The 26056-nt window shown below is 43.6% G+C and overlaps 1 protein-coding gene and 1 long non-coding RNA gene across 6 annotated transcripts in view; both read left to right on the top strand.

The window, feature by feature from the left end:
- Positions 1-26056, top strand: part of NEDD4L (NEDD4 like E3 ubiquitin protein ligase) — a 129877-nt gene that overhangs the window by 87158 nt on the left and 16663 nt on the right. For 2 of the 5 annotated variants that reach the window (XM_081212673.1, XM_081212671.1), the window contains 9 exons: positions 1102-1233; positions 3787-3906; positions 7724-7924; positions 9727-9804; positions 11381-11435; positions 11525-11581; positions 16060-16118; positions 21821-21886; positions 23695-23924. In XM_081212673.1, the coding sequence (XP_081068799.1) occupies positions 1102-1233; positions 3787-3906; positions 7724-7924; positions 9727-9804; positions 11381-11435; positions 11525-11581; positions 16060-16118; positions 21821-21886; positions 23695-23924 (998 nt within the window). The remainder of the gene's footprint in view (positions 1-1101; positions 1234-3786; positions 3907-7723; positions 7925-9726; positions 9805-11380; positions 11436-11524; positions 11582-16059; positions 16119-21820; positions 21887-23694; positions 23925-26056) is intronic. The other 3 variants (XM_081212674.1, XM_081212672.1, XM_081212675.1) reach the window with 2 other exon arrangements.
- On the top strand, positions 11588-13812 carry LOC308597424. The gene is made up of 2 exons (XR_014012969.1): positions 11588-12788; positions 13344-13812. It is a non-coding gene; the product is annotated as an uncharacterized lncRNA (long non-coding RNA).

Genomic DNA, 26056 nt, shown 5'->3' with positions numbered 1-26056 from the left:
AACCACTTGAGGACATAGGAAGTTGCCTTATGTGGACTCAAACCATATTGCACACACTGACTGCTAGCAGCTGTCTAGGGTTTCAGGTAGGAGACTTCCCCAACACTACCCAGAGATGCCAAGGATTTAACCTGGGTCCTTCTGCATGCAAAGCAGGTGATCTGCCACTGAGCCAGTGTGACTATAGTGATTAGAGTACCAAACAAAACCTGGGAAGACCCAAGTACAAATAAGTTCAAGGGGTGACTCTCAGTCTAACCCTGTGTTTCCCAAGCTTGGGTCTCCAGCTGTCATTGGACTACAACTCCCATCATACCCAGCTAGCAGGACCAGTGGTCAGGGATGATGGGAACTGTAGTCCAAAAACAGACACCCAGTTTGGGAAACCCTGGTCTCCACCTATCTCAGAAGGTTGTTTTGAGAATCAAAAGCAGAGGCAGGGGAGCTTCATGGAAGGAAGACATCATAAAAACAAGAATACAATGCTCAAATATTTGTAAACCCCATATATTATACAATGGATGGTGACATGTCTGAAAGTCTGTTTCATTATTAACCAACGTATTTGGATTCAAGGCTGCACAGCCGGTGACCCAGCAAAACAAATATTGCCCACAAGCCACAAAAGGTTTGACAAACCTCCTGTTTCTGCTGACTTATTTCAGCTAGCTAGGGAAACAAACAATTGTGCATTATTTGAAGGAATGCTGGTTAATGGGAGTAAAACAATTTTCTTATCGGTGCTCCTGGCAGTAGTGTTTGATTCTGCTAAGTCTCTTTATACTCTTCCGCTCTTCCTTTTGCCTGTCTTTCATGAACAAACAGTATCTTCAGCGAGGATAAAGTGCAATACGCTTCTCTCAAGCTGGACAATGTTTGTATCCCTCTTGATTTCAGCACATTGCAATTTTCTTGTCACTCTTGTGACCCATGCTCCAGAGGATGGAAATGAACCCTTGTCTATCTGAACGCGAGCCTGCCTTCTAAGAGGGAGGTGCTGTGCCGACACACACTTCCTGGTTGTACTGCTGCTGCAAATGTTGTTTGTACGAATGACCCGCTGTCACATAGTAACACTATGGTAATTTCTTGCATAAACAGCCATCAGTGGCCTATGTACATACTACACCGGGCTTACCTTCGGGCTGGGAAGAGAGGAAAGATGCTAAGGGTCGTACTTACTATGTCAATCATAACAATCGAACCACAACTTGGACTCGTCCTATCATGCAGGTACGGAACTTGCTATCCAGAGAAAAGCGACAGAATGTTTTATAGAGTGTGTGTGGAGTCGTTTCCATTCCGTGGTCATGTCAAATTTCAGAATGACAGCTATAGGCGTGGGGGGAGGACAGTTTCGGGGGAAGTAATTGGTTTTAGCTGAGAAGACATGCCTTGACTAAGGCAAGATCTGCTCTGTTTGGCGCAGGCCAGTGCCAGTTTCAATATGCATCAAACCCAGGAGGTGCACATCGTGACACATGTCCACCCTTCATCCGCTTAATAACATCTTCACTCGGGGGGGGAGGGGGCGGCAGAACTGGGTCATTGCAAGGCGGTGATGGGCTATTTCGTAACTAGGTGAAGAAGAGCAAAATTCTCTGTTCCTGCTTGCCTAAATGAAGCTGTGATTGTCAAACTGCAGCAAGAGCGCTCAACGTTTTTGCTTGTTGAAGACAAAAAGTTACCTGCATTTTAACAAAGTGTAACCGATCCCGAAGAATGTAGTGGGTCTTCAGTGCAGTTCTTGCTTTCCATGGAACAATTTCTCCCCTTTCCCTCACAATGCTAACGTAGCCTCCAACATTTCTCTAATGAAAACTGGGACATCCTATTCTATTATTATTATTATTATTATTATTATTATTATTATTATTATTATTATTATTATTATTAATTTTGCTATTTATACCCCACCCATGTGACTGGGCTGCCCCAGCCACTCCTATATAGGGCTGCCTTCAGGTGGCTTGGGCAGGTCGGATAACTCCATATCTTCCAACATTTTTCCAATGGAAATAGGGACATCCAAAGGAAAAGCAGGAAATTCCAGGTACAATTCAGAAACCGGGACAGCTTCTGTAAATCCAGGGCTGTTCCTGGAAAATAGGGACACTTGGAGGGTCTGTGAAAGACTAACTGGTATTCCCCATAAACCCCCATTAAAGCTACGATTTGAAGTGGGTTTCAGAGCCTGACTTAAGGGGAAGCTGGTTAACTGTAACCACTGTTAACACCAGTCTTATAAGTATAAGTTAGCAGCCAAGAAAGCAAGTGAAATTGTACATGAGCTGACCATGGCCAGAAGATAACATCTGAAACCAGGCAGAAGCATGGAACAGCAGTAAGCAAGTTATGTAAACAAGCAGGCACAGAGAATAAGCAGCGATTTAGGTAACTAATCCTTAACTAGCTGGTGGGAGTTGTATCACTGAGTGTTTTTCTAAGAGCTTGGTGCCATTCATACATCAGGAGACTGGTCCAAGCAGGAAGCTGCGAATGAGCCTCTGGGTGACTGTAGCAGCTGTCTGTTCCAACGCGTGAAGAACCAGCCCTTTTTCATACCTGCCACTCACTCATCTGCTCCCCCTGCAACAGGTCCTGCAATAGCAAAGAGGAACAAGGGAATTCTTGTTCTTTTCTGCTACTCTTAGAGGTCGGGTGCTGTAGTGGAATGGGGAGGTGAAATGACTGCATCGAGAGAAGCCAATGTTGAACTTAACTTGAGCAAAAATAAAATCTTGGGCAGCCAAAAGTTATCCTGCTTAGGGAACCTTTTGGACGCAAGTAGGCAAGCTACAGTAAATGTGGTACATGAAGAAGCATTAGCTAGTAGGGCTTATGTACCTGTTTCATACTAATAAATAAACTGCTCCTAGTTCTATACTATAAGGGACGTGGGTAGCACTGTGGGTTAAACCACAGAGCCTAGGACTTGCCGATCAGAAGGTCGGCGGTTCGAATCCCCGCTATGGTGTGAGCTCCCGTTGCTTGGTTCCTTCTCCTGCCAACTAGCAGTTCGAAAGCACCTCAGAGTGCAAGTAGATAAATAGGTACCGCTCTGGTGGGAAGGTAAACGGCGTTTCCGTGCACTGCTCTGGTTCGCCAGAAGCGGCTTAGTCATGCTGGCCACATGACCCAGAAGCTGTACGCCGGCTCCCTCGGCCAATAAAGCGAGATGAGCGCTGCAACCCCAGAGTCGGTCACGACTGGACCTAATGGTCAGGGGTCCCTTTACCTTTAGTGCTATACTATATTTTTACTATTTTTATTTTTTTAAATGAGGGAAAGGAGTAATGGGTAAACCTAGTGTGCACATTATGAAAGAAGAGGTAGTAGAGGCCTTAAATCCACAAGCACACCCCCTCCCAACCCCTGGATTTTAGATCTTGTGCACACAAATTGTAGCCTTCCAAAACAGTGACTAAGAGGGCTGGGCCTTTTTCTCCCTTCCTCATCCCCCATCGCCCCATAATTTGAGCTGTCTAAATGCCTCACCCACATTGGTTTGATATAATAGTTATAAAAGCCTTCACTCTTAAAAAAAAAAAAGCTACTCCTAAACATTTAAAATGCAATTGAAAAGCAGGATTTTGACAGCATGGCAGAAATTGTTCCAGGTGTGATCATTTCCCCCCCTCTAGGCAGGAATGTTATTGTTGAAAAAGTTATTTAATAATTCACCGACCAGCACGAACGTTTGGAAATTGTTTGATCGTGAAATGGCTCGTCTTTTGGCGAGGAAGGTCATAACATGTAGCTAACTTGTGTTTGCCTCTGAAATAGCTTGCTGAGGATGCTGCGACTGGGTCAACATCAAACAGTAACAACCACCTAAGTGAGCCTCAGATCAGACGGCCTCGTAGCCTCAGTACTCCCACAGTAACATTATCTGCACCACTTGAGGTGAGAAGTGCTATCTTCAATTCCCAAGCCTTCCCTTCCTCCTGGATTCCCATCCTCTCTATCTTGTTGTTATTTCTTACTTTTACTTCCAGTTTTCCAGTCCACTTGTCAGTCTTTTGCAAAAACTCCTTTGTGCCTCAAAAAAATTACATTTTCGTCTTACAGGTTATGTTTCGCCTCTATCTTTATTTTGTGCATTTACACATTGCTGTTCTGACCAGTTCTTATGCTGAACATAGTAGACATGTTCCTATTTTTATTTCAAATCTTAGAGGATCATCACTTAAGAAATATTCAAATTGTTATTTTAATTTCCTTCTTTTTTTTGGTTGTTTTAGTCAACAAAGCCAAGGGCATGTAGATTGAGTTATGAATGTAACTTTTCAATTTGACTCTTATTTTCTGTTTGCATTTGAATATAAATCCTTCAGTTCAGTTTGTTCTATGAAGATGAGCTTTTGGTTGTAAAGTAGATATTGTTATTCACTGCCAAACATTTATTTTTGTGCTCAATGGTCAGAAAATCTAGGCACTTTCAATGTGATATAATTCTATTCAGTCTCTGCATTGCTGAAAACATTTCTGGTGAAGGGAAGTAATTTCCCCGTTGAAATTAATTCTTTTGAGATAATACAAAGATACCCCTTTATAATAATAAAAAGCAGTATCTTTTGAAAAAAACTCATTTGATGAACCACATGCAACGCCTCTCCCCATTCAGATTGGCCCAACTTTCAGATCTCCTGCTGCTTTCTGTTTTTGGACTTTCACATACTGCTGCTTTTCTAAGAAGTAATTTATTTATGAAGTATTTGCTCAAAAACCATAGGTGCACATCAGAAAAAAATAGCCAGCTACAGAATCAAAGCAAGTGAATACATTTTGTATTTTTCATTTAGCCGTTGGAGGAAATATTCATGATTTCTGTATTGTAAGTGACAGCTGCGGAAAAGGAAAGCACTGCAAGTTAAGTTTTTAGCAACTGAGTGTGACAACTTTGCACGGATTAATAATCACAGTGGATGAAACACTGAAAGGTTGAAATCAGAAGTAACAATATTTGCAATTACACAAAGTCAGATTCTCAATGCACCACATATTTAAATATCACAGCTCAGAGTGTGTTGATTAGTGTGAAAAGCTGGCATAGGAAATAGACCTGTGCACACTTTGAACACTAGACAGACCTCTTATTTGGCGCTGTGGTCCAAACCACAGAGCCTACGGCTTGCCGATCAGAAGGTCAGTGGTTCGAATCCCCGCAACGGGGTGAGCTCCCGTTGCTCGGTCCCTGCTCCTGCCAACCTAGCAGTTCAAAAGCACATCCAAGTGCAAGTAGATAAATACTGTAGGTATCGCTCTGGTGGGAAGGTAAACGGCGTTTCTGTGTGCTGCTCTGGTTCACCAGAAGCGGCTTAGTCATGCTGGCCACGTGACCCGGAAGCTGTACACCGGCTCCCTCAGCCAGTAAAGCGAGATGAGCGCCGCAACCCCAGAGTCGTCCACGACTGGACCTAATGGTCAGGGGTCCCTTTACCTTACCCCAATAGCAATCAGATTGTTGGACACCCCCTGTGCCTGAGGGCGTCATGTGAACCCTCCTAGGTGGTTCAATATTGTCTGTATTTCATGGCTGCAGTCCTCTGGGGTTTCAGACATTCCCAGTCCAATCCCTGGAGATTGCAGGGATTGAACCTAAACCTTCTGTGTGCAAATCGGGTGCTTTACCACCAAGTTATGCCCTTTCAGTGAACAACAAGACGTGCACACAAATGAGGCCAGCATATGCAACCTTGCTTTACAAAGATAATGAGTAGTTGAAGGCACAGCTGCTTCCTTACTTTGAAAACCCGCAAATGAGGTTTCTCATTGCCAGCATTTTATGGCAAGAAGGAGTCAGATTGTGAATCGCTTTTTGCCACTTCTTTGCCTAAGCAGGCTGGGAGGCCAATGTTCAAAACCCTCGCCACCAAGAAATGGCCCACTGCTGCCAGCTTCCCAGCTCCGAACAGCTGTGCACATTATGCTTCCCTGTGTTACCACATCCGTGCGCACGCATGCTGTGTGCTCCCAATGAATGATGTGTGCAAGTCCTCATTTTAAACACATACTCTCAGATCAGGGCAAGGTCTGAAGGCACCTAAAGCAGACAGCTCAAGAAGGTATGGGTTTGGTCAGTGCCTAGGTGGGGCACTGCCTGGGATCTTCATGTCCAACTCCCTAATTTCTCCTCATATTCTGCACCCACTCCAATGTACTTCTTGTCTGCTATACAGTATACAGTCTGTGTCTTAATATGAAAGTTTAGCTCCTCTCTCTTCCTCATCACATTGTTGAGGAGAAGGTTTGTTGCTCAACAAAGTGTAACTTATATTTGAATGGCCCAGTGGTAAGATCAGGAAGGGTTTTTTGTTTTAATTGTTTTATATATGGAATTGCTTTTATTTGTTTTTGTGCTTTTCTTGTATTACGGTTGTAATTGTTCCGTTTGTTTTGTAATTGCATATTTCATCGCAGCAACCCACTTTTGGGGCCTTATGGTGAACAGCAAGTAAGAAGTCAAATAAAGAAGGAAGGGAGGGAGGGAGGGGAGAGAGGATTTGGGGCTCTGGAAAAATGGCCGGAATGAACTCCTCTCCTCAGTCTCGTCCCTGCTCCCTTCTTCCTTAAAGATAAACCATTGCTTTTATTTTCCTTTTCATGCTGTGGTTTCTGAGCGTTTGGTTAAAATTGTGGCGTTATACTTGGTAAGAAAAGGCAGGCTGATGCTGTAATGCAGTGATGGCCAAACTTGGCCTTCCAGCTGTTTTGAGACTACAATTCCCATCATCCCTGACTACTGGTTCTGTTACCTTGGGATGATGGGAGTTGTAGTCCCATTACAGCTGGAGGGCCAAGTTTGGCCATCATTGCTCTAGTGCATTGAAATACCTATGCTGCGGATTTTGGGGTGATGGGATTGCATTGTGGTGGGAGTTTTGGGTTTCTCCTCACCTGCTTCCCAAAAGGGTATGCCCTCGGAAGGTGAGATTCGGGGCTTGCACTGTCTTCTGCATCTGTCTCAGCCTAACCACAATAATAACTCTGTGTGTGTGTGTGTGTGTGTGTGTGTGTGTGTGTGTGTGTGTGCTTATTGCACGCCCACATGTTTAAAGTGCATTAGACAAGGAATAATGGCTGATTTCCAGGCAATGGGGATGATTATGTGCTTTCAATCCTTTTATACCAAGTGAAGATCTCTGCGGTGTAGTGGTTAGTGCACTGAACTAGAACCTGGGAGACCTGGGTTCAAATCCCCACTCAGCAATATAAAAGTCCACTGGGTAACCTTGGGGCCAGTCTCTTAGCCTAACCCAGGGGCAGCAAGGTTTACCCCGCCTGGGCCGGTTCACTCCAGCGGAGGTCCCTCCATGGGCCGAATCGCATGCGTGTGAGTGCACGCACCTGCCATTTTCGGTGTCTGCGCAGATGCAATTTCCGGTGCCGCAGAAGGGAGTCCCCGCACCACGCCGCTTTAACGCAGCGCGCAGGGACTCGCCGAGTGGGCGGCTCGGTTTGGAGGCAGCTCGTGGACCGGTTAAACGGCCCTTGTGGGCCTTTTGTGGCCCATGGGCCTTAGGTTGCCGACCCCTATCCTAACCTACTGAACAGGGTTATTGTGAGGATTAAATGGAGAGGCAGAGAAGAGTGCTTGCCACCGTTAGCTCCTTCGAAGTGGGATAGAAATGTAATAATGAATTAAAAAAAAAATTTTAACCTGGCATCTTTCACACTTTAAGATGACCGTCTTGATTCTTACCGCTGCTTCTTCCCACAGGGACTGATCAAAGACTCTCCCGTGCGAAGAGCTGTGAAGGACACCCTTTCTAACCCGCAATCTCCGCAGCCTTCTCCCTACAATTCTCCAAAACCACAGCATAAGTTGACGCAAAGCTTCTTACCTCCTGGCTGGGAGATGCGAATAGCACCCAATGGCAGACCTTTCTTTATCGATCACAACACAAAGACCACTACATGGGTAAGAGGAATTCCAAATGTGTGCATCTCTTTTGCGGGGGACCTGGGATGTGTGTACAGGGCTTAGCAACAGAGACCAGAAAACATATGAAAGTTGGGGTGGAAGCGGCAGGGAATGGGGAGATACCACAGTACATTTCAGCAGAATTCAGTAGAGGGTAGTCTACAGGCGGCTTCTACACTTGTTTCTTTTTTGAACTATCGTTTCAGCCTGTGATGTTTTTTTTCTGATAAGCTACTCCATGGAATTTTAAATATTATGTTCTCCTTAGCAGCAGCTCAGCGGACGCACATAATGCTTTAAAGCTTTTGCCCTATAACCCTATATTGTATGCTCTGTGCTGAAAATAGCCAGTTTCTCCAACTTCTCCAGTCAATTATTATTATTGTTGCTAGGCCACGGTACTTGGCATTTTAGAGAATGTATATATATATATATATATATATATATATATATATATATATATGACATGTCCTTTCCCTAAGGAGCTTACGGTGCATTCTGAACTCATTTGCTTTGCTCTCTAGATGTCGTCTTTTACATCCAGGGATAGTTCAGTTGGTAGAGCACAATACTCTTAAATCTCAGGGTCATGGGTTTGAGCCCCGTGTCGGGCAAAAGATTCCTGCGTTGCAGTGGGTTTGACTAGATGACCCTCAAGGTCCCTTCCAACTCTACAGTTCCATAATTCTTGTTATCTCTGTGATCTCTGCACACACAAGGCCATCTTCAAAAGCTTCTCTCTGTATCCTGCCGTGCTGCTTTCTGTTATGCTCTTATTGGCATAGAAGGCTGCCTTCATATCAAGTCAGACCATTGGTCTAGCTAGCTAAGCATTGTAAAGGCTCACTGATAGCAAGTCTCCCAATCCTTCTGCCTCACATTCAGCCTCCTGGGCTCCTCCAGACACCGGAAATAAATAAAAAAAGGTGTTTACAATATCAGCCTGCATATCTGGCCTTCTCCAGAATAATTGAGACGGAGTGAAACTTCATAGCAGAAAATAAACTGCAAACCTTTGCCCAGCTGCATAGAACCCTGTAGGTTTTAATAGGCTGAAATCCTATCTAGTCATAAATTCATTGGGGCTTACTGCCAGCTAAGTAAGTTTAGGGTTGCAGCCCTTAGAGATATACCAAAAGCCAGGTGTGAGATTTCTAGCTATAAGGTTTGAACAAAGCCCATTACAGTGGTACCTCCGGTTACGTACTTAATTCGTTCCAGAGGTCTGTTCTTAACCTGAAACTGTTCTTAACCTGAAGCACCACTTTAACTAATGGGGCCTCCTGCTGCCGCCACACGATTTCTGTTCTCATCCTGAAGCAGAGTTCTTAACCCAGGGTACTATTTCTGGGTTAGCGGAGTCCATAACCTGAAGTGTATGTAACCTGAAGCATATGTAACCCGAGGTACCACTGTACATTATTTAATAGGTTGCTTGAAAGTTCAGCATGCAATTTGCTAATCAGCTATAAGGAATGTTGTTTTCACGAGAAGGGGGAAGAAGCTAAAATGGTTGCACGAGTTACTGTTGAAAACAGTTTGCATCTGCTCATTTGAACGATGCACTCCTAAAGAAAACATTCCTTCAAAATAGTTGTGTACGTGGTTTGCGTTACACCGCAAATGCAATAGTGGGTTGCAAGGTTCAGTATACAAAGTGACTACTTCTTCTCTGAATCAAAGAATTCGTGAAGAAATGGCTTTGATCGGAGAGGCCCGAGTAAAGGTTTAAATATGAAATGGATGTGTGTGCAGATCCAAGCTATGGTGTTCTTACAGCAACTTGCTTGCAATTACAGGAAGATCCGCGGCTGAAATTCCCAGTGCACCTGCGTTCAAAAGCTGCTTTAAACCCTAATGACTTAGGTCCCCTTCCTGTAAGTATCCACCTTCATATGTTTGTACAGTTTGATCTAGACGCTTGCTGCATGTGTGGATAGATTTGTGTGCGGTGGCGGTTGTGTCTGTTGTACCTGCTGCTTTACTGTGAACAAAAACGTGTCCCCCAGAGTCTTTCTAACAGCACTTTTGAAGTGTCCAGTCACTTGACTGCTTGGCTGCGATGCCTGCCCATTTAGCTGTGGCATACGAAAGGACAAACGTAGCCTTCGCTGAAGGTTAAATCACTGCACAGTCTCTGGATTGGGTTTTAAAGTTAGGTTTTAAAGAGAGGGAAGACTTGAAAATATCATCATTAGGGAATATGACTCATTTCATAATACATTCTCAGCCTGCTGATGGAGATATATATATATGTACATATTATTCTCCCCCGTTCTTTCATAGGCCTTCTCAAATCCAGCTTAATGGCTGGATTCTTTTCTGCAGCGTGAACAGAGAGTCTGCTTCGTGGCTTTAATTTACACGAGTAAATGACAACTTTCCATTTCAGACTGTCCTCTGAGAGGCAGACAGTTTGTAGGATTGTAGGAAGATGCCACTGGTTTGCATTCTGGTAATAAGAAACAAGAGAACCGATTTTGTTGTTCTCAGCGGTCTCTTCCCCCACCCCAACACACATATTATGTTTACCTCCTGGGAAAAGCTGTGTTGTGTTCCATTTGTACGTGCCCCTATTCTAAAGGCTAAGAATAAAACTATTCTAAGAAGCTGCCTTAACATGGAGTCAGAATGTGGGTTTATCTTTAGCGCCATACGGTCGTAACTCGGCTCCCGAACGCCTTGGGAGTCAAATGTTCCAGCTCCTGAACGGGCGAGAACCGGAAGTGAGTGTTCCTGTTTTCGAATGTTCTTTTGGAAGCCGAACATCCGACGAGGCTTCCGCGGCTTCTGATTGGCTGCAGGAGCTTCCTGCAGCCAACCAGAAGTCAGATGTTTCGGAAGTCAAATGGACTTCCGGAACGGATTCTGTTTGACTTCTGAGGTACGACTGTACTGTCAGTTCTGACTGCAAGCAGCCCTCCCACATCAGAAGCATTTCTGAGCCCTGCTCCCTGAGAGTAGAGAAGCCAGGGGCCAAATCTGGAACCTTCAGGTTGCAGCGCATGCCCTCTCTGTCTTTCTCAACTCTGGCAATGTTGACTGCAATGGAGGCTTTGTTGTTGGGAACACCTGTGTCCAGACCTAGAATCCATTCATTCTCCAGGAACGAAAGCGGCTTCTGTTTGGCTTGGACATTTTCCCTGTCCGTTGGTTTGATGGGAAAGAACCAGATTCACATATCACCATTTGGTATGCGCAATCTGGTTCCCTTCCCTGGAATAGGTGGTACCCATTGTGTGCAAGAGAGCCATGCGTTCCTCGGATCGCACATGGCTCAGAATGCAAAACCGAACCTCAGAACAACTGTATATACCAACGTGGAGCGTTCTTAAAGGGAGAAGAAGATAGGTTTGCCTGCTTGAAATAAGTGCACATTAGTACATCAATAAATATTAATTCTCCTGCTGATGTTGTTTTGTTTATTTGTTTATTTTTGTTCTTTAATTACAGCCTGGTTGGGAGGAAAGGATACATTTGGATGGAAGAACGTTTTATATAGACCATAGTAAGTAGGCACGCAGGTTCTACGGCAAGTAGATGAAGGGAGGTAATCAATATTGAAGTGAAAGCTTTGTAATTTTACTCTTCATTTAGGAAGCCAGGTGTTGATATGTGGCGACATTCATACCCGAGAATTAGTGCCTTCCTACGGTACTGTATAATTCACCAAAAGCTTGCTTTTAATTGGCTCATCAAGCTTTGTCCCTATTTGATCTTGTGAAGCATTAACATTTCTTCTTTGTGGTTGTTTTTGTTGAACTTCTTTGGATTTTTTTTATTTTTTGGTGTTGTGGATGGATCCCATGGCTTATATGCACTTATTAATAAACGAAAGCACACTCTAGGAATAGAAAATAAGATGAGAAAAAAAATAATGATGTAGCCACGAGTCTGTCTATGTAGGCAGTGGAAGAAATTTTCAATAGAATCTTCCCCCCCACAAATTACTCAAAAGAAGGTCTTGGGGCAACGCCAGTTCTGACCTTATTTTCTATTTGTGGCATGTTAATCTTGCACTCTCCCTGTTAATCTCTCTACACTTCTGTTCCTTGAAGTTCCAGTGTAAATGGTGTTTCATTGTAGACCCTGTCCTATTACAGCACCTCTGAACAAGTGTGTGGGTCTTTGTTGTGTTTTGACTATCAACTGGCAACAGAAATAATTTGTTCTTCCGCTGGGCTGGGAGTGTTTGTGATTTTTTTTCTTTATATCTTCATGAATACATATTGCTCATTAAATATCTTCTTGAGATTAAAAAAGGGGGAAACAGAAGAAAGTAGTATTGAACTTGTAAAATTAACTTTGGTTTAAAAAAAATATCAATGTGCCATTGTTGTGTTCTATGTTTTCCTTGGAACTCCATAGAATTAACCACTAGAAGTATCCATAGTTGTATGGTGCCAGGTTAAACTGCTTGCGTAAAGTAGTTTAAGTATTTTGCAAGTGCATGAATAGCTTTTAAGTAGTATTGTGGCTTTAGTATAAGGAATAGAATTCATACACTTTCAGAACTAGATTGGCCCATTTTTGTGGGGGGGGGGAGAGAACACCTGTATTTAACTAAGAAACTGAAGCTTAAAGTCGCCAGTTACCCCTTAATTCTGTGTATCTTCCACCTGTTCCAGTATAATATGTCTTCAGTGCTGAAGCTTGGGGTACACTGCATCCTAAGCATTGATTTGTTGCCACTCTCAATCCTAAATAACTGCTTTTTGTGGCAGCCCCAGGAATACATCAAAATCTGGGTACCCAAGCATCAAAATCTGGGTACAGGGTGATGAAATGGTCGTTTGCCGGCGCCAAGGCTTTAAAACCAACTCACTCCCATGTTGAGCATAATATTCCTGCAGTGCCTGAGGTTGGAGTACATTCGACCCCTTCCAGCTCTACAGTTCTATGATTCTATTATTCCTTATGGGTGTTGGAAGTTCTTAGGAGGCTACTTCATACCTATGGTCCCTGAAGTAAGCCACATGCATACGCAGCTGTGCCATGGAAACATAGAATTGTAGAATTAGAAAAGGATCCCAAGGATTGTCTACTCCAACCCCTTGCAATGCAAAGAATCTCAGCTAAAACGCCCATGGCAGATGTCCATCCAACCTCTGCTTAAAAACCTCCAAGGAAGGAGAGAGTTCTGTTCTGGCTGAAGCAAGAGTGTTGGCTCCGATGGCTGTGCCAGTTCTCCTGCTAGAATCAGGCTCCATAGCTTGTCCTGAGGCACCCACCCACCCGATACCACAAGCTACTGCTTAACACAGGCACGTCCAAAGGCTTTAATCCGGCCCCTGTGGCAGTTTATTTAGGTAAAACCCTTTTAAAAAAAACCCTCAACAACCCTAAAAAAAGGTCAACAACTTTGGTCGGCCCTCACGGCTTTCCACTTCATCAAATCTGGCCCCTTTGAAAAAAGTTTGGACACCACTGGCTTAACAGATGACCTTTTATTCTCCAAATTCCAAATTCATTGAAACCATGAAGGACTTTTAAGGCTCTAACCCCCCCCCCCCCACAAAATTGTAGCTGCCAAACTTCCAAGATACATCTTTTTTAAAAACAAACACAAGGATGTTTATTTCAGTCAAAGCCTGTCTTGCGTCCATCACGGTTTCAAGCAACTCTGCCTATTTTACCAACAGGCAAAGGGCAGAAATTGAGCCATTTGCAGTTTCTCTGTGATAAAGCTGTCCTCAGTTTCTGAAAGGTCAAGCAGTGCAGAAAAACGTTGCCATGTTCGTGTAGTGTATGCTTCCAACCACACCGTTCTGCAGTGATTTCTTTTGCAAATAAATAAATATTACTGTTGGGGGCCGCTCAGAGTGGCTGGAGAAACCTAGCCAGATGGGCAGGGTATAAATAATAAAATTATAATTATTATTATTATTATTAAAACATACATTTATGCTTAAAGAAGCCATATCAGTGAGCTCTATGGTCAAGTTATTTTAAGAGTTCTGCCATGATTCCCACCCCCTAATTTTGTGTGTTTGTGGGCTGCCAAAGGGTATATTGTTTCTGAGAGCCTAAAATTGCACTTGTGTTCTGTTATCACTTAACGTGTGTTAGATAGTAAAAGTCTGTAAATACGTTCCCAAAGGCAATGCTTTCCTACTTATGACTACTATTGCTGCAGTTTTTGAACTTTAAAAGAGCCACAAATAATCCCCAGGATTGTTAGCTCAGTTGGTACAGCATGAGGATCTTAATCTCAAAGTCGTGGGTTTGAGCCCCGCGTTGGGCAAAAAGACTCCTGCATTGCAGGGGTTGGACTACATGACTCTTGTGGTCCCTTCCAACTCTACAATTCTATGATTCTGTGTTTCCCCCTAGTTCAGTATTTACAATTGCTTGCTTGTATTAGGACCCTCAAAGGGACGCGGGTGGCGCTGTGGGTTAAACCACAGAGCCTAGGACTTGCCGATCAGAAGGTCGGTGGTTCGAATCCCCATGACGGGGTGAGCTCCCGTTGCTCGGTCCCTGCTCCTGCCAACCTAGCAGTTCGAAAGCACGTCAAAGTGCAAGTTGATAAATAGGTACCACTCCGGCGGGAAGGTAAACGGTGTTTCCGTGCGCTGCTCTGGTTCGCCAGAAACGGCTCAGTCATGCTGGCCACATGACCCGGAAGCTGTACGCCGGCTCCCTCGGCCAATAAAGCGAGATGAGCGCCGCAACCCCAGAGTCGGTCATGACTGGACCTAATGGTCAGGGGTCCCTTTACCTTTACCTATTAGGACCCTCATGTCACCCTTTGGAAGGCTAGAAGGCCTCGTGCCTTAAGCTGCTTCACGAACGCAACAGGATGGCAAAAGGATATTAAGGAAAGCTTCTCCACTCTTTTACACATAGGCTTGCAACATAAATCAGCCTCGTCACACTGCACCCACCCCAGCTTCGGTGTACTCCAAAACATACAAACACATTCCTTCCAAAGGGTTGCACAGACCTGTACACAGTCTTAATATGTGACACGCACTCAAACAAAAAACAGACACGGTCACCTTAGACACTGAGAGCACCCATATATAAATCAAGTCTCTGCATTTCAGAGTCTTGATTTAAAGTCTATATGGGCTTGTGAGAACTTCAGACATAGGAGTTGACCTTGCCACCATCCTAAATGGCACTTTTCCCTCCAGGTTGGGGAGCCTAAGGCCGTTGAGGAATGTTCCTCATATACACACTGGTCAGATTCCAGACCCAGGACAGGCCACAAAATATAATTGTGCTGAGAGAGAGAGAGATTTTATATATACATATTCCTAAATTTCCTCTATGTGGGCAGGAGATACCTTTATAATTTATGCCATAGGTTCTGAAATGCCTTTCTTCTTCACAAAGCTGTTTCCCAACACATACAGCCCTCTTGTCTTCATCTAGCTTTCTCCCCAACAGTGCATATACCCCAATAGCTGCCTGCTCCAGGTTTTTTCCTTTTCTCTCTCTCTCCACTAGGATTGTCTCCCATGCGCTATGCAATAGCAGGACAGCTTTAAAAAACCTATAACTGAATTGATATTTTAAGGGTTCTAATTAAGTCTACTCTGAATTTGACAAACAAACAAAACAAATTAAACAGGTTTAATTTCTAACCTCCTCCATTCTCTAGGGCTTTACCCATCCCACTCTTTCCCTCTAGCATTTCATTCCAGCCGTCCGTCCTGACATTTATGAGCTAGTGGGATAGCCCTAATGTCTATCCCGGAAGTAGTTTTTAAATAAGTCATCCTCAGAGAAACATAGAATCCATTTGCATTGTAAATTTAGTCAGGTGTTTGGAGCAGTTCATTAGTCTGCATTTTTGCATATCTAATCTGAGCGGAAGACAAATTATAAATCCCTGGAAAGAGGGGTTTATAATTTGTATATGTGATACTATAAAGTCTGTTAACTAATGAAGTGCTAGATTATAGATGGTAGTTGCATTTTTGAATGGATGTTTCCCACTAAACAGTTGTGATGGGGGATTTAATGGATGGGGTGTACATAATTCCCCCCCTAACACTGCAGAATGTAGTTATAAAGAGATAGGCAAGAAGAGGAATGTTTTGTTGTTGTTTTAAATCTCAGTTTGGATGTAAAAAGAATTCTGGAAGAGAACTTATGTTGCGGTTTCTCTTGTTAACTTACAGATAATAAAATTACCCAGTGGGAAGACCCCAGACTGCAGAATCCTGCTATTACTGGTCCAGTAAGTACTGAATGGAGAGTTTTGTATAAATTTGAGTTGAGGCATCTGTGATTGGCAGCTGTCACCCTGAGGATCATTGTGAGCAAAATAGTCCTGCTTGCTTTGAAGTAAAACTGCCCACCCACTTTTCTCATTATCGGCTCTTGGCTTCTTTTTCATCATCTGTTCATCAGCCAATCATATCAATCATATCAATAGGTATGATATCAATCATACCTATTCAGGGGGCTCGATTCCACTACACACAAGCAATTCTGCTAGTGCAACAAGCCTTTTCTTCCACTTCTCCAGTGCCCTCTGTGCTACCTGCAATTGGCTTTTAAGGGTGTTGGCAGTTCCCCCCAGAATAGTGGGATGGGGTGGGGAGCAGAGGGAGAATCGTTCCATCTGGCAAGCTGCAAAGCTTGCACCGATAGAGCAATTGCCATTAAATTCATCCTGGAGTTTCCAAAGCCACCTTGGGGGTTAGCAGATGAAAAAGAGAGGTGGTGCTGTGCGTGTCAACTGCATACTGGTGGCACTCCAGATGAAATGACCGAATGACTCCTTGCAGCAATTTAATACAGATACTTAGAAGCATGGAGGACAAGATGGAACCTTGAGGCATGAAATGGAGCAAAAAGTCCCCCAGCACCATGTTGTGAAGCCCATTCCCCCCAGAAAGGACCATTTCCATTATAACACGATGCCTCCAGCCCAGAGAGGAGGCACAGGTACCATAGTAAGTGGTATCAAACAGAGTTGTATTTTGCCTATTCATTCCCTAGTGTAAGAGTGACTCAAAATCGAAACTAGAAGCCAGACTGGAACGCATCCAATAAATGGTATTATCCAAGACTGCCTATAGACATGAGAGAGCAGCCACCTTCTCCAATCCCTTCCTCAAAAAGAGGTAGTTTAGATACTGGGTGAAAATTATCCAAACTAGAACGATAGAAAAAAGCAGAGACATCACCTTGCCAACAAAGGTCCGTATAGTTAAAGCCATGGTTTTCCCAGTAGTGATGTATGGAAGTGAGAGCTGGACCATAAAGAAAGCTGATCGCTGAAGAATTGATGCTTTTGAATTATGGTGCTGGAGGAGACTCTTGAGAGTCCCATAGACTGCAAGATCAAACCTCTCCATTATGAAGGAAATCAGCCCTGAATGCTCACTGGAAGGACAGATCCTGAAGCTACGGCTCCAATACTTTGGCCACCTCATGAGAAGAGAAGACTCCCTGGAAAAGACCCTGATGTTGGGAAAGATGGAGGGCACAAGGAGAAGGGGACGACAGAGGACGAGATGGTTGGACAGTGTTCTCGAAGCTACAAACATGAGTCTGACCAAACTGCGGGAGGCAGTGGAAAACAGGAGTGCCTGGCGTGCTCTGGTCCATGGGGTCATGAAGAGTCGGACATGACTAAATGACTAAACAACAACAGAACTATAGAGTTGAAAAAGGACTCTGGTGGCGATCTTCCCACTTAATGTAGGAGCCGACAATGCAGGGTGCAACCACTCTGTCTGTGACAGGTGTCTAGCCTCTGCTTAAATACCTCCATCAAAGGAGAGCTTTCTCCTTTGCCTGTTAAAGCAGAGTGGAACTTGGCTTTTCGAACAGTGGCCAACTTCATCAGGGCAACTGGGAACAAGCTTGCACTCAAAGATGCATTGGCAACCTCTGACGTCTGGATCAAAAACCCAACTCTGCCTGATTTTAATAAACATGAAGAGCCAAGGATCCATTTTGCAAGTGCTCAGATCCTCAGGCTACACGAGCTGGAAAGAATCCTCAGTAACAGATGTCTGTAAAAGTGGACTGAGCCTTCTGTTTATTTTATTCTAACTGCAATCATGTGCTCCCCACAGTCTTTGTTCTTTGTTTCTTGAGAGAGAGAGAGAGAGAGAGAGAGAGAGAGAGAGAGAGAGAGAGTGAGTGTGTGTGTGTGTATAACACGACCAGATGATATCCCGGCAGGATCTATCTGCTTCTAATAAGAGTATACAGTTAGATTGCACTGCCATGCCTAACTATATATAACAAATCCAGCAGTCAGAAGCTTGCAGAGCTTAAACCAAGGGAACTGGTTTGTTATCCCAAGCTTTTTTTGGGGGGGGGGGTGCAATTGTCTAGAAAGCATGAGACAGGGTGGTGGATTTTTTCAATTTGTGGCAACTGTTAATCTTGTAAGTAATCGTAATTTTTCTTTTTCAAAACAAATGCTCTTTGGCAGTTAATCAGTTGCTTGTCTTGAATCCCTAAATAGTTAGAATGATTGTGTGGGCAAGAGGACCCTTAATACTTCCAGCTGGGCAAGCTTTTTTAAAGTATTATTTTTTTGGTCAGGTTTCTAGTCCCTGTGTATATGGGATATAGGATTGGTGAGAGCAGCCGTTAGCTCAGGAAGATTTTGTTTTGGCCCTCTTCTGTTATGATTCTGCTTCTCTATATTGTCTTGCTTGCTGATTGATTTATGGCGTTTAATTGTACTCTACTGTGTATTTTGTTGCAATATGTTGTTCATTATATTTTGGGCCTTTGGGCTGAAGACCGGGATTTAAATAACAACAACATCCTCCCATCTTTCAGAGTCAACCTAAAACAGTTTTTAAAAAACAGACAAGGAATACTTAAATGGTTGGGAAGAGGGGGTTATGTTTGTCCTTGGCATAGAAGCAATTTTGCTTGGGTGCTGCTGACAGGCTGGTTGTGACAGTTGCCGAGACAATGGATGTGATTATTTTGGTACCACATAAATGTTGGGTGATGATGATGATCAGGTCAACAAATGTGTGTAACTGGAACAGGTTTACTGATGGCACGGTGTCAGGATACTGTTTCAAATCAGGCATAAAAGAAAACAGTCGAAGTTATGACAGTGGAGAACTTCCATATTTGCTGTAATTCAAACTCACAAAATCTGAAGGAGCCAACTTCCTCTTGGCATCTTATCACACTATGACTTCTTTGTAGAGTTCAAGAATGTCTTAATTCCTTCCCCCAAGAAAACCAATCCGTCCCCTGATTTAAAAAAATACTATTTCAGTTCCCTGAAGAGAAATTTTAACTTGGCAGTCGTACAGCCATTTTACCCATGTGAATACCCTTTGTCGATATTCATTTTATATTTGGAGACCTGGCATTTCTCTTTTAAAATGCCGGATTGTAGAGTGTGGCGCTTTGGTGAGTAAACATCCCCTTCCAAAAAGCGTTTCGTCTCCTGAGAAAACTGTGTTAGCAAGCAGATGGATGCTTCCAGCTTCATCAGGCCTGGAAGGAGCCTGCTTCATCTGTGCTCCCTTCTGTTCTTCTGGATCGATGTCAGGCCAGCTTTTCCTTCCCCAATCCAAGACGATAAAACTTGTTTCCTAGTCCACAAGATGATTTTTAATCTTCATTAAAAAATAATAAGCATTTCCAAGGCAGCAGGAAATGTGCTCTTAACCCACCATCACCCCAGTGCTATGAGTGAAGGAACACTTGACTATATTTCTTAATTTGGCATGCCTGATAAATAAGACCGGTTATTTTGGCACTAGAAAAAATTTGGATTTGGAATACAGTAGTATACAGTGGTACCTCGGTTTACTAACTTAATCCGTTCCGGAAGTCCATTCTTAAACCGAAACCGTTCTTAAACCAAGGTGCCCTTCCACTGTTCGGCTTCCATTCTTAGACTGAGCTAAAGTTCGCAAACTGGGACACTATTTCCGATTTTGTGGAGTTCATAAACCAAATAGTTCGTAAACAGGGCTGTTCTGAAACCGAGGGATCACTGTATTTATAATGGGGTGACAAGAGAGAATCTGTGGGAAAGGCCCAAACAGGCCAATGGTTTAAAAATAGATGTGTATTCCTTCAAATGTCCGGAATGTCCTACAGTTGTAATCGTAAACACATATTCTAGGAAGCATTTAGTTGAATTCAGTAGGGCTCCAGTTCCTGACACCTCTTTTTTTGACCACAATTTCCATTCTTGACTATATGGCCAGCTAGAGAAGTCCCATTATGTTGGGGTAATGACTTGGATCCCACCAGTGGGTTAGACCCGTATCTCCCTCCCAGGCCAACTTTGACAGGAAGGCAGCACCACCCCCCTGTCAGTCATCTGAAATCATGATGTCATGTGGCTGTCAGCTATCAAAGTTCAAGGGAGGCCACTGTAAATCACTCATCAGCACAGGTGTTTTTCATGTTTTCCATTAAACAGCAGCCTAACAGCATCACAGTTTGCACCCATGCATAGGGAATGTAAGGCCTACACAAATTACCTCCAAAAGGGTAGGGGGAGCCACCCTCTTCTATAGCCACACGTACAGAATCTGGACATCATAATGTCGAGCTCTCTGTCCGTCTGGGCAACTTAGTCGCTAATTTTGCTTGAGTATTTTATTTCAGAAAATCTGCTCTTGGCTAGCAATCTGCAAACGTGTTACCAAGACATCTTGTGAGCAGAATTTTGTCCCACTTACTAACCCAGATGCCACAATCCCCTAATGTTGCCTTGACTAGTTACTTCAGGGCCGGACCACCCATGAGGCAAGGAGAAGCGGCTGCCTCAGGCAGCAGGATCCACAGGGGCAGCAGATCTGAGCTCCAAAGGATGCATTGCCTGCTGCTGCCATTGCCATGGCAACAGCCACGCTCCTTAAAGGCCAGGCCTGCCGCCTCCTCAGCACCTCCTCTGCCATTTCACCTCTGCAGAAACCTCTCAGTGAATCGCAGGTGCTGCTGTAACTCCTCGCACTGGTAGGGAGGAAATTCTGGGGGCTGCTGTTTAGGTCTCCACCTGCCTGGCATGATTCAGAACAGCCCCCTCCCCATTATTCCCACTTCAACCATTGGGTAAGGTCAATATGATTCTTCCCCCCCCCCCGCTTGTTCCCAAAGTTGATATTCCCTCACCTTTTTGTTCCTAAAGTAGATTTTTATTCCATCCCCACTTGTTTCTGATGTAGATCTTTATTCACCCCTTCTTCCTTGGTGGCTGTTGCACCATTTTATAGTTTGCTTCAGGTACCAAAATGTCTTGGTCCACACTTGTACATCTATGTAAGGGGTCAGCAAACTTTTTCAGCAGGGGACCGGTCCACTGTCCCTCAGACCTTGCAGGAGGCCGGACTATATTTTGAAACAAAAAAATGAACGAATTCCTATGCCCCACAAATAACCCAGAGATGCATTTTACATAAAAGCACACATTCTACTCATGTAAAAACACCAGGCAGGCCCCAGAGATGCACTTTAAATAAAAGGACACATTCTACTCATGTAAAAACATGCTGATTCCCGGACTGTCCGCGGGTTGGATTTAGAAGGCGATTGGGCCAGATCCGACCCCCAGGCCTTGGTTTGCCTACCCATATGTAGCAGATGAGGAGAGGACGTTCCAAGACAAAAATCTCCACTCACCCACTGTCTCTCAGCGTGATCAATCTCACAGGATCCTCGTGAAGATATAATTTGGGTGGATGGAGCGCCTCGCATGTCGCTCTCCATTCCTTGCAGGAATAATGAGATAGAAGCAATAACCACCACCACAACAACCACGATCATGGGCTGCTTGAAGAAAAGCCATAGTCGTTGGCTAGGTTTGGGGTGAATGAATTGTGCAGGGCATGAAACGGAAGGGGCAAAGGAAGGAGGTGGAAGCAAAGGGCCAGGGAACATCTTCTGTTGATGCTTCTTGCTAACATATAGCACTTGCCTTTCTTCCAGGCTGTTCCTTATTCCAGAGAATTTAAGCAGAAGTACGACTACTTCAGGAAGAAGTTAAAGAAACCAGTAAGTATGGTTGGAGCTGATAGTCTTCAGAATCATAGAAGTGTGGAGTTGGAAGGAACCAGGGGTACCAACTTGAATATATTTATTTTTCGAGGGGGGTTGATGATGCGTGATGTGGTGTGCAGGGGCTGGAAGGAGCCAGGCAGTGGTGGCTGGGAGGGGGCTGGACTTCACACACAGTCCTCTTTCCAGCAACATCCCAGTGCTTATCTTGCAAACTTGCCCTTTCAATTGTTCAAGCATGGCAAAGGGTCCTGTTTCCAAAAAGGACTGGGTAGGGTGGAGGGTTCTGATCTCTCCACCATTTTTAATTGTTCTCTAAGATGTGGAGGGGGAGGGAAAGGGGGGGAAATGAAGATAAAGGGTATTCTTCAGCCCTTCCTAATACTCAAGCACACACCTCAACCCATCCCCCATAAGCATGGCTTCGGGGGGGGGGTGGCACTTTCCTGTTTCGCCTCCGGTGGCAAAATGGAGGGGCCAACCCTGGAAGCATTGCCTAACAATTAGCATTCTCAAGATGCTGGTCCTGATCCAGCCCCACAACTGTGCAATTTAGTGTGCAAGTAGATTTTCAAGTTTTCTTAAAGTGGAGTCTATAGCTCTGCACATACCTGTGTGAAGTAGTTTCCCCCTTCCATTGAAATGAATGAAGATGGTTTGTGAACTGGAGAGAGATGCAAACCTGAGCTTATGGGCCTCCACAAAATCATTGGGTAAGGTAGATAAACTGTAGTCCAAATTAAATGTTAACTACATTTAAGATATGAGGCGCGGGTGGCGCTTTGGGTCCACAGAGCCTAGGACTTGCCAATCAGAAGGTCAGTGGTTCGAATCCCTGTGACAGGGTGAGCTCCCGTTGCTCGGTCCCTGCTCCTGCCAAGCTAGCAGTTCGAAAGCACGTCAAATTACAAGTAGATAAATGGGTACCACTCCAGCGGGAAGGTAAATGGCGTTTCCGTGCGCTGCTCTGGTTCTCCAGAAGCGGCTTAATTATGCTGGCCACATGACCCGGAAGCTGATCTGTTGTTTGTAGCAGAACTTTAAATGGGATTTTGCCTATTATTTATATTTATATTTATCGTGGCTCTTTCCCAGTCCAGGACTCAAGGCAACTTACATAAATTGGTTGCAAGTTAGACCTCCATCGAAATCAGTGTTTAAGGTTAACATATTACCAATTTTTTAAAATGTGATAATGATGTAGCTGAGGGACTTTTAGAATATTAGATGCACATTTCCGGCACATGTTTACATACAGCAGGTGATAGCTATATGTGAACCCCCCACCCCACCGAAATCTTGTGATGAAGGGAGGTATATAAATTTAATAAATGGAAATAAACTAATAAACAAAATCATACTAAGATATCAGTGGGCTTACGTTACTCAGTGGGTCTCACCCAGAATCTCTGGCCCCATCTAGTGCAGGGAATCAGAGTAGGTGCACACTGAAATACCATTTTAGCTCAAATGTGAATTGTACAACATTTAGCATCATGGACTGAACTATCCTTGTTGCTCAAAGCTAACCCTGTTCCCAATTTTCAGCAAAAGATCCCCGGAACCTGTAAAAATACTTTTTTTTTTATTCCTTACACTTTTCCCAGTCAATATTATATCAAAGGACTATATTATCAATGTGTTTTCAAACCATCTCTAAATGGGCTGCATTTGGCCACCATATATCATAGAAGAGGACGTTGTGTCCGATTTTACGCTCTTAAGTGTTTTATCTCCTCTTAATGATACAAGCAGGGAATGATAAGTTAAATGCCAGTGACTGAAATACTTTTCTCTCCCCAAAGGCTGATATACCAAACAGATTTGAGATGAAACTCCACAGAAATAACATTTTTGAAGAATCGTATAGAAGAATCATGTCGGTGAAGAGACCAGACGTGTTGAAAGCCAGGCTCTGGATAGAGTTTGAGTCAGAAAAGGGCCTTGACTATGGCGGTGTGGCCAGAGAATGGTTCTTCCTGTTGTCCAAAGAAATGTTCAATCCGTATTATGGCCTCTTTGAATATTCAGCAACGTAAGTTCATCATATACAAAGTGTTTTCCCTTTTATTGTCTTATAATTCAATACACTCGAAGACCTGCCAGGGAGTTTGTTTTATCTTTTCTGTCTTTCAATGTGCGTTTTTGTTTTTGTGCAAAAATAATTTGGTTATTGAGCTGAATATGAAGATGTATTGTACTATACTTTGAGCAGTTTACTTTACCAAACATTGCTGCACATGATCGATCTCCCTTGGCTTCTCCTGCTTTTCCTTGCCTGGGTAAAGTAGTCTGATTTCAATTTGCTGGAAAGATTTTTCTTCCCAGCCACACAGAATTAATGGGGGCTGGCTCCTTGCGCTGGACCTCGCTTTGTACAGATAACTTGCACCCTGTGTGCATTTAACTTGTGTGCATTCAGCTTTATGCGCTTGCAAAAAGAAGTTTATAAATTAAAAGGGAGCAGAAAGGGGCGGGTGTCTGGAGAAAAAGATTCTGGGAATCCTATCTGCCATTGAGCCCAATGTTTTTAGACTACACGGGATATTGGCTTTATGCGCTGCTCACGGAATGAAACCCCAGCCTAAGTTGAGAGTCGCCATGAGTTGCTACTGCTAGATCAGGCACTCCCAAACTTGGCCCTCCAGATATTTTGGGACTACAATCCCCATCATCGCTGACCACTGGTCCTGTTAGCTAGGGATGATGAGAGTTGTAGTCCCAAAGCATCTGGAGGGCCGAGTTAGGGGATGCCTGTGCTAGATGATCGAGCAATTCTAAAGTGACACCTGGGGATGGAAGCCAAGTGTTAAAACACAGTTTAGGGGAGAAGGCAGATACCTGGTGTAGAACAAAACATCCCAGTGTTTCTCTCCAAAATCAAGAGGGGTAGGGAGTGTTTGCAAGTTTGCGGTACTGTTTATAGTTATCCTCTCGCAATGTTACAAAAAGATATTCCCTTCCACTTATTAGAATGGATTTTCAAATAATAATAATTGGAAGCAGCTGATAAATGAATGGATAAATACATTTTTTTAAAAAAATTAAAAGACGGCTTGTGGGTGTGGAGAGCTGAGACCAGTGGTTCAGCCAGCATTTGATTTGGTGCTATTCATATTTGTATTTTCACCCAATGGCTGTTTTTTCTGTTCCACCCATCTATACCTTTATTGTTGTTGTTAGTTTGTTGAATTTGTATATCGCCCTTCACCCAACGATCCCAGCGCAGTTCACAACAGAAAACAGAAAAATACAAAATGAGAATACAAAATACATAATAAAAACGGGACAGTAATTCCCCTCCCACAAATACATAGAATATGAATCGGCCGAATGCCTGATTGAAGACCTTTAGTATTCATTCCTTTTATAACTCTTCCCCACTCATGAGACAAAAAATAAAAAACCAAATGTAAAGATAGAACCATAAAAACTACATTCATATCCAGAGATGATACCTGGACATATACAAGGCCTTGCTTTGCTAAGTAGCCAGAGAAAGAGGAGTGGTCATAACTGAAGGATGGAAAGCATGCTTGGCTTGCAGAAGATCCCTCATTCAGTTGTTGGCATCTGCAGTTCACAGAATCTCAGGTAACAGTGCTGTAAAAAGACGTCTCAATAACATCATGGCATTAAAAACAGGAGTGATTCACATTTATGTCAATTGTTAACTGCCCTTTACCAAAGGTAATATGAGGGAACCTTAATTATAATTGCTCCCTCTCTTTGGTTTCACACATTCTAAATCATTCTAGGTCAGTTAATTCCATGTCCCACCTTACAGTTAACTCTAAAAAGCTTGCTTAAAAGATGGAATAATTGATTACAGAAAACACTTGCCACGCAGGGCGTCAATACCTGTATCACTTCCCTTTATGGGTTCAGTACGCTGAGACAATGGATTAATAGTGTCTGTATTTATCGCACTGATTTCCTTTTGCTGGCTGTGGGCACCAAATGAGGCCAGGGCCTCAGAAATGATTAGAAAGGGAACCAGCAATGGTATAAACTATTTTCCTCCTTTAGCACCGCTGACCCTGTTTCTTCACGGAAACCTTCCCTTAGAAATAGCAGTGCTTTTACAAGGTCTTAAGAGATGCAGGAGGTCTTAAGGTTTTCTTGCACCAGGCAGAGAAGGGCCCCTTTATCTAGGTCAGAAGGAGT

The sequence above is a fragment of the Podarcis bocagei genome (assembly GCF_964188305.1).
Source record: "Podarcis bocagei genome assembly, chromosome: 11".
NCBI classification, from domain to species: Eukaryota; Metazoa; Chordata; class Lepidosauria; order Squamata; family Lacertidae; genus Podarcis; species Podarcis bocagei.
This window is presented reverse-complemented; position numbering and strand designations above follow the sequence as displayed.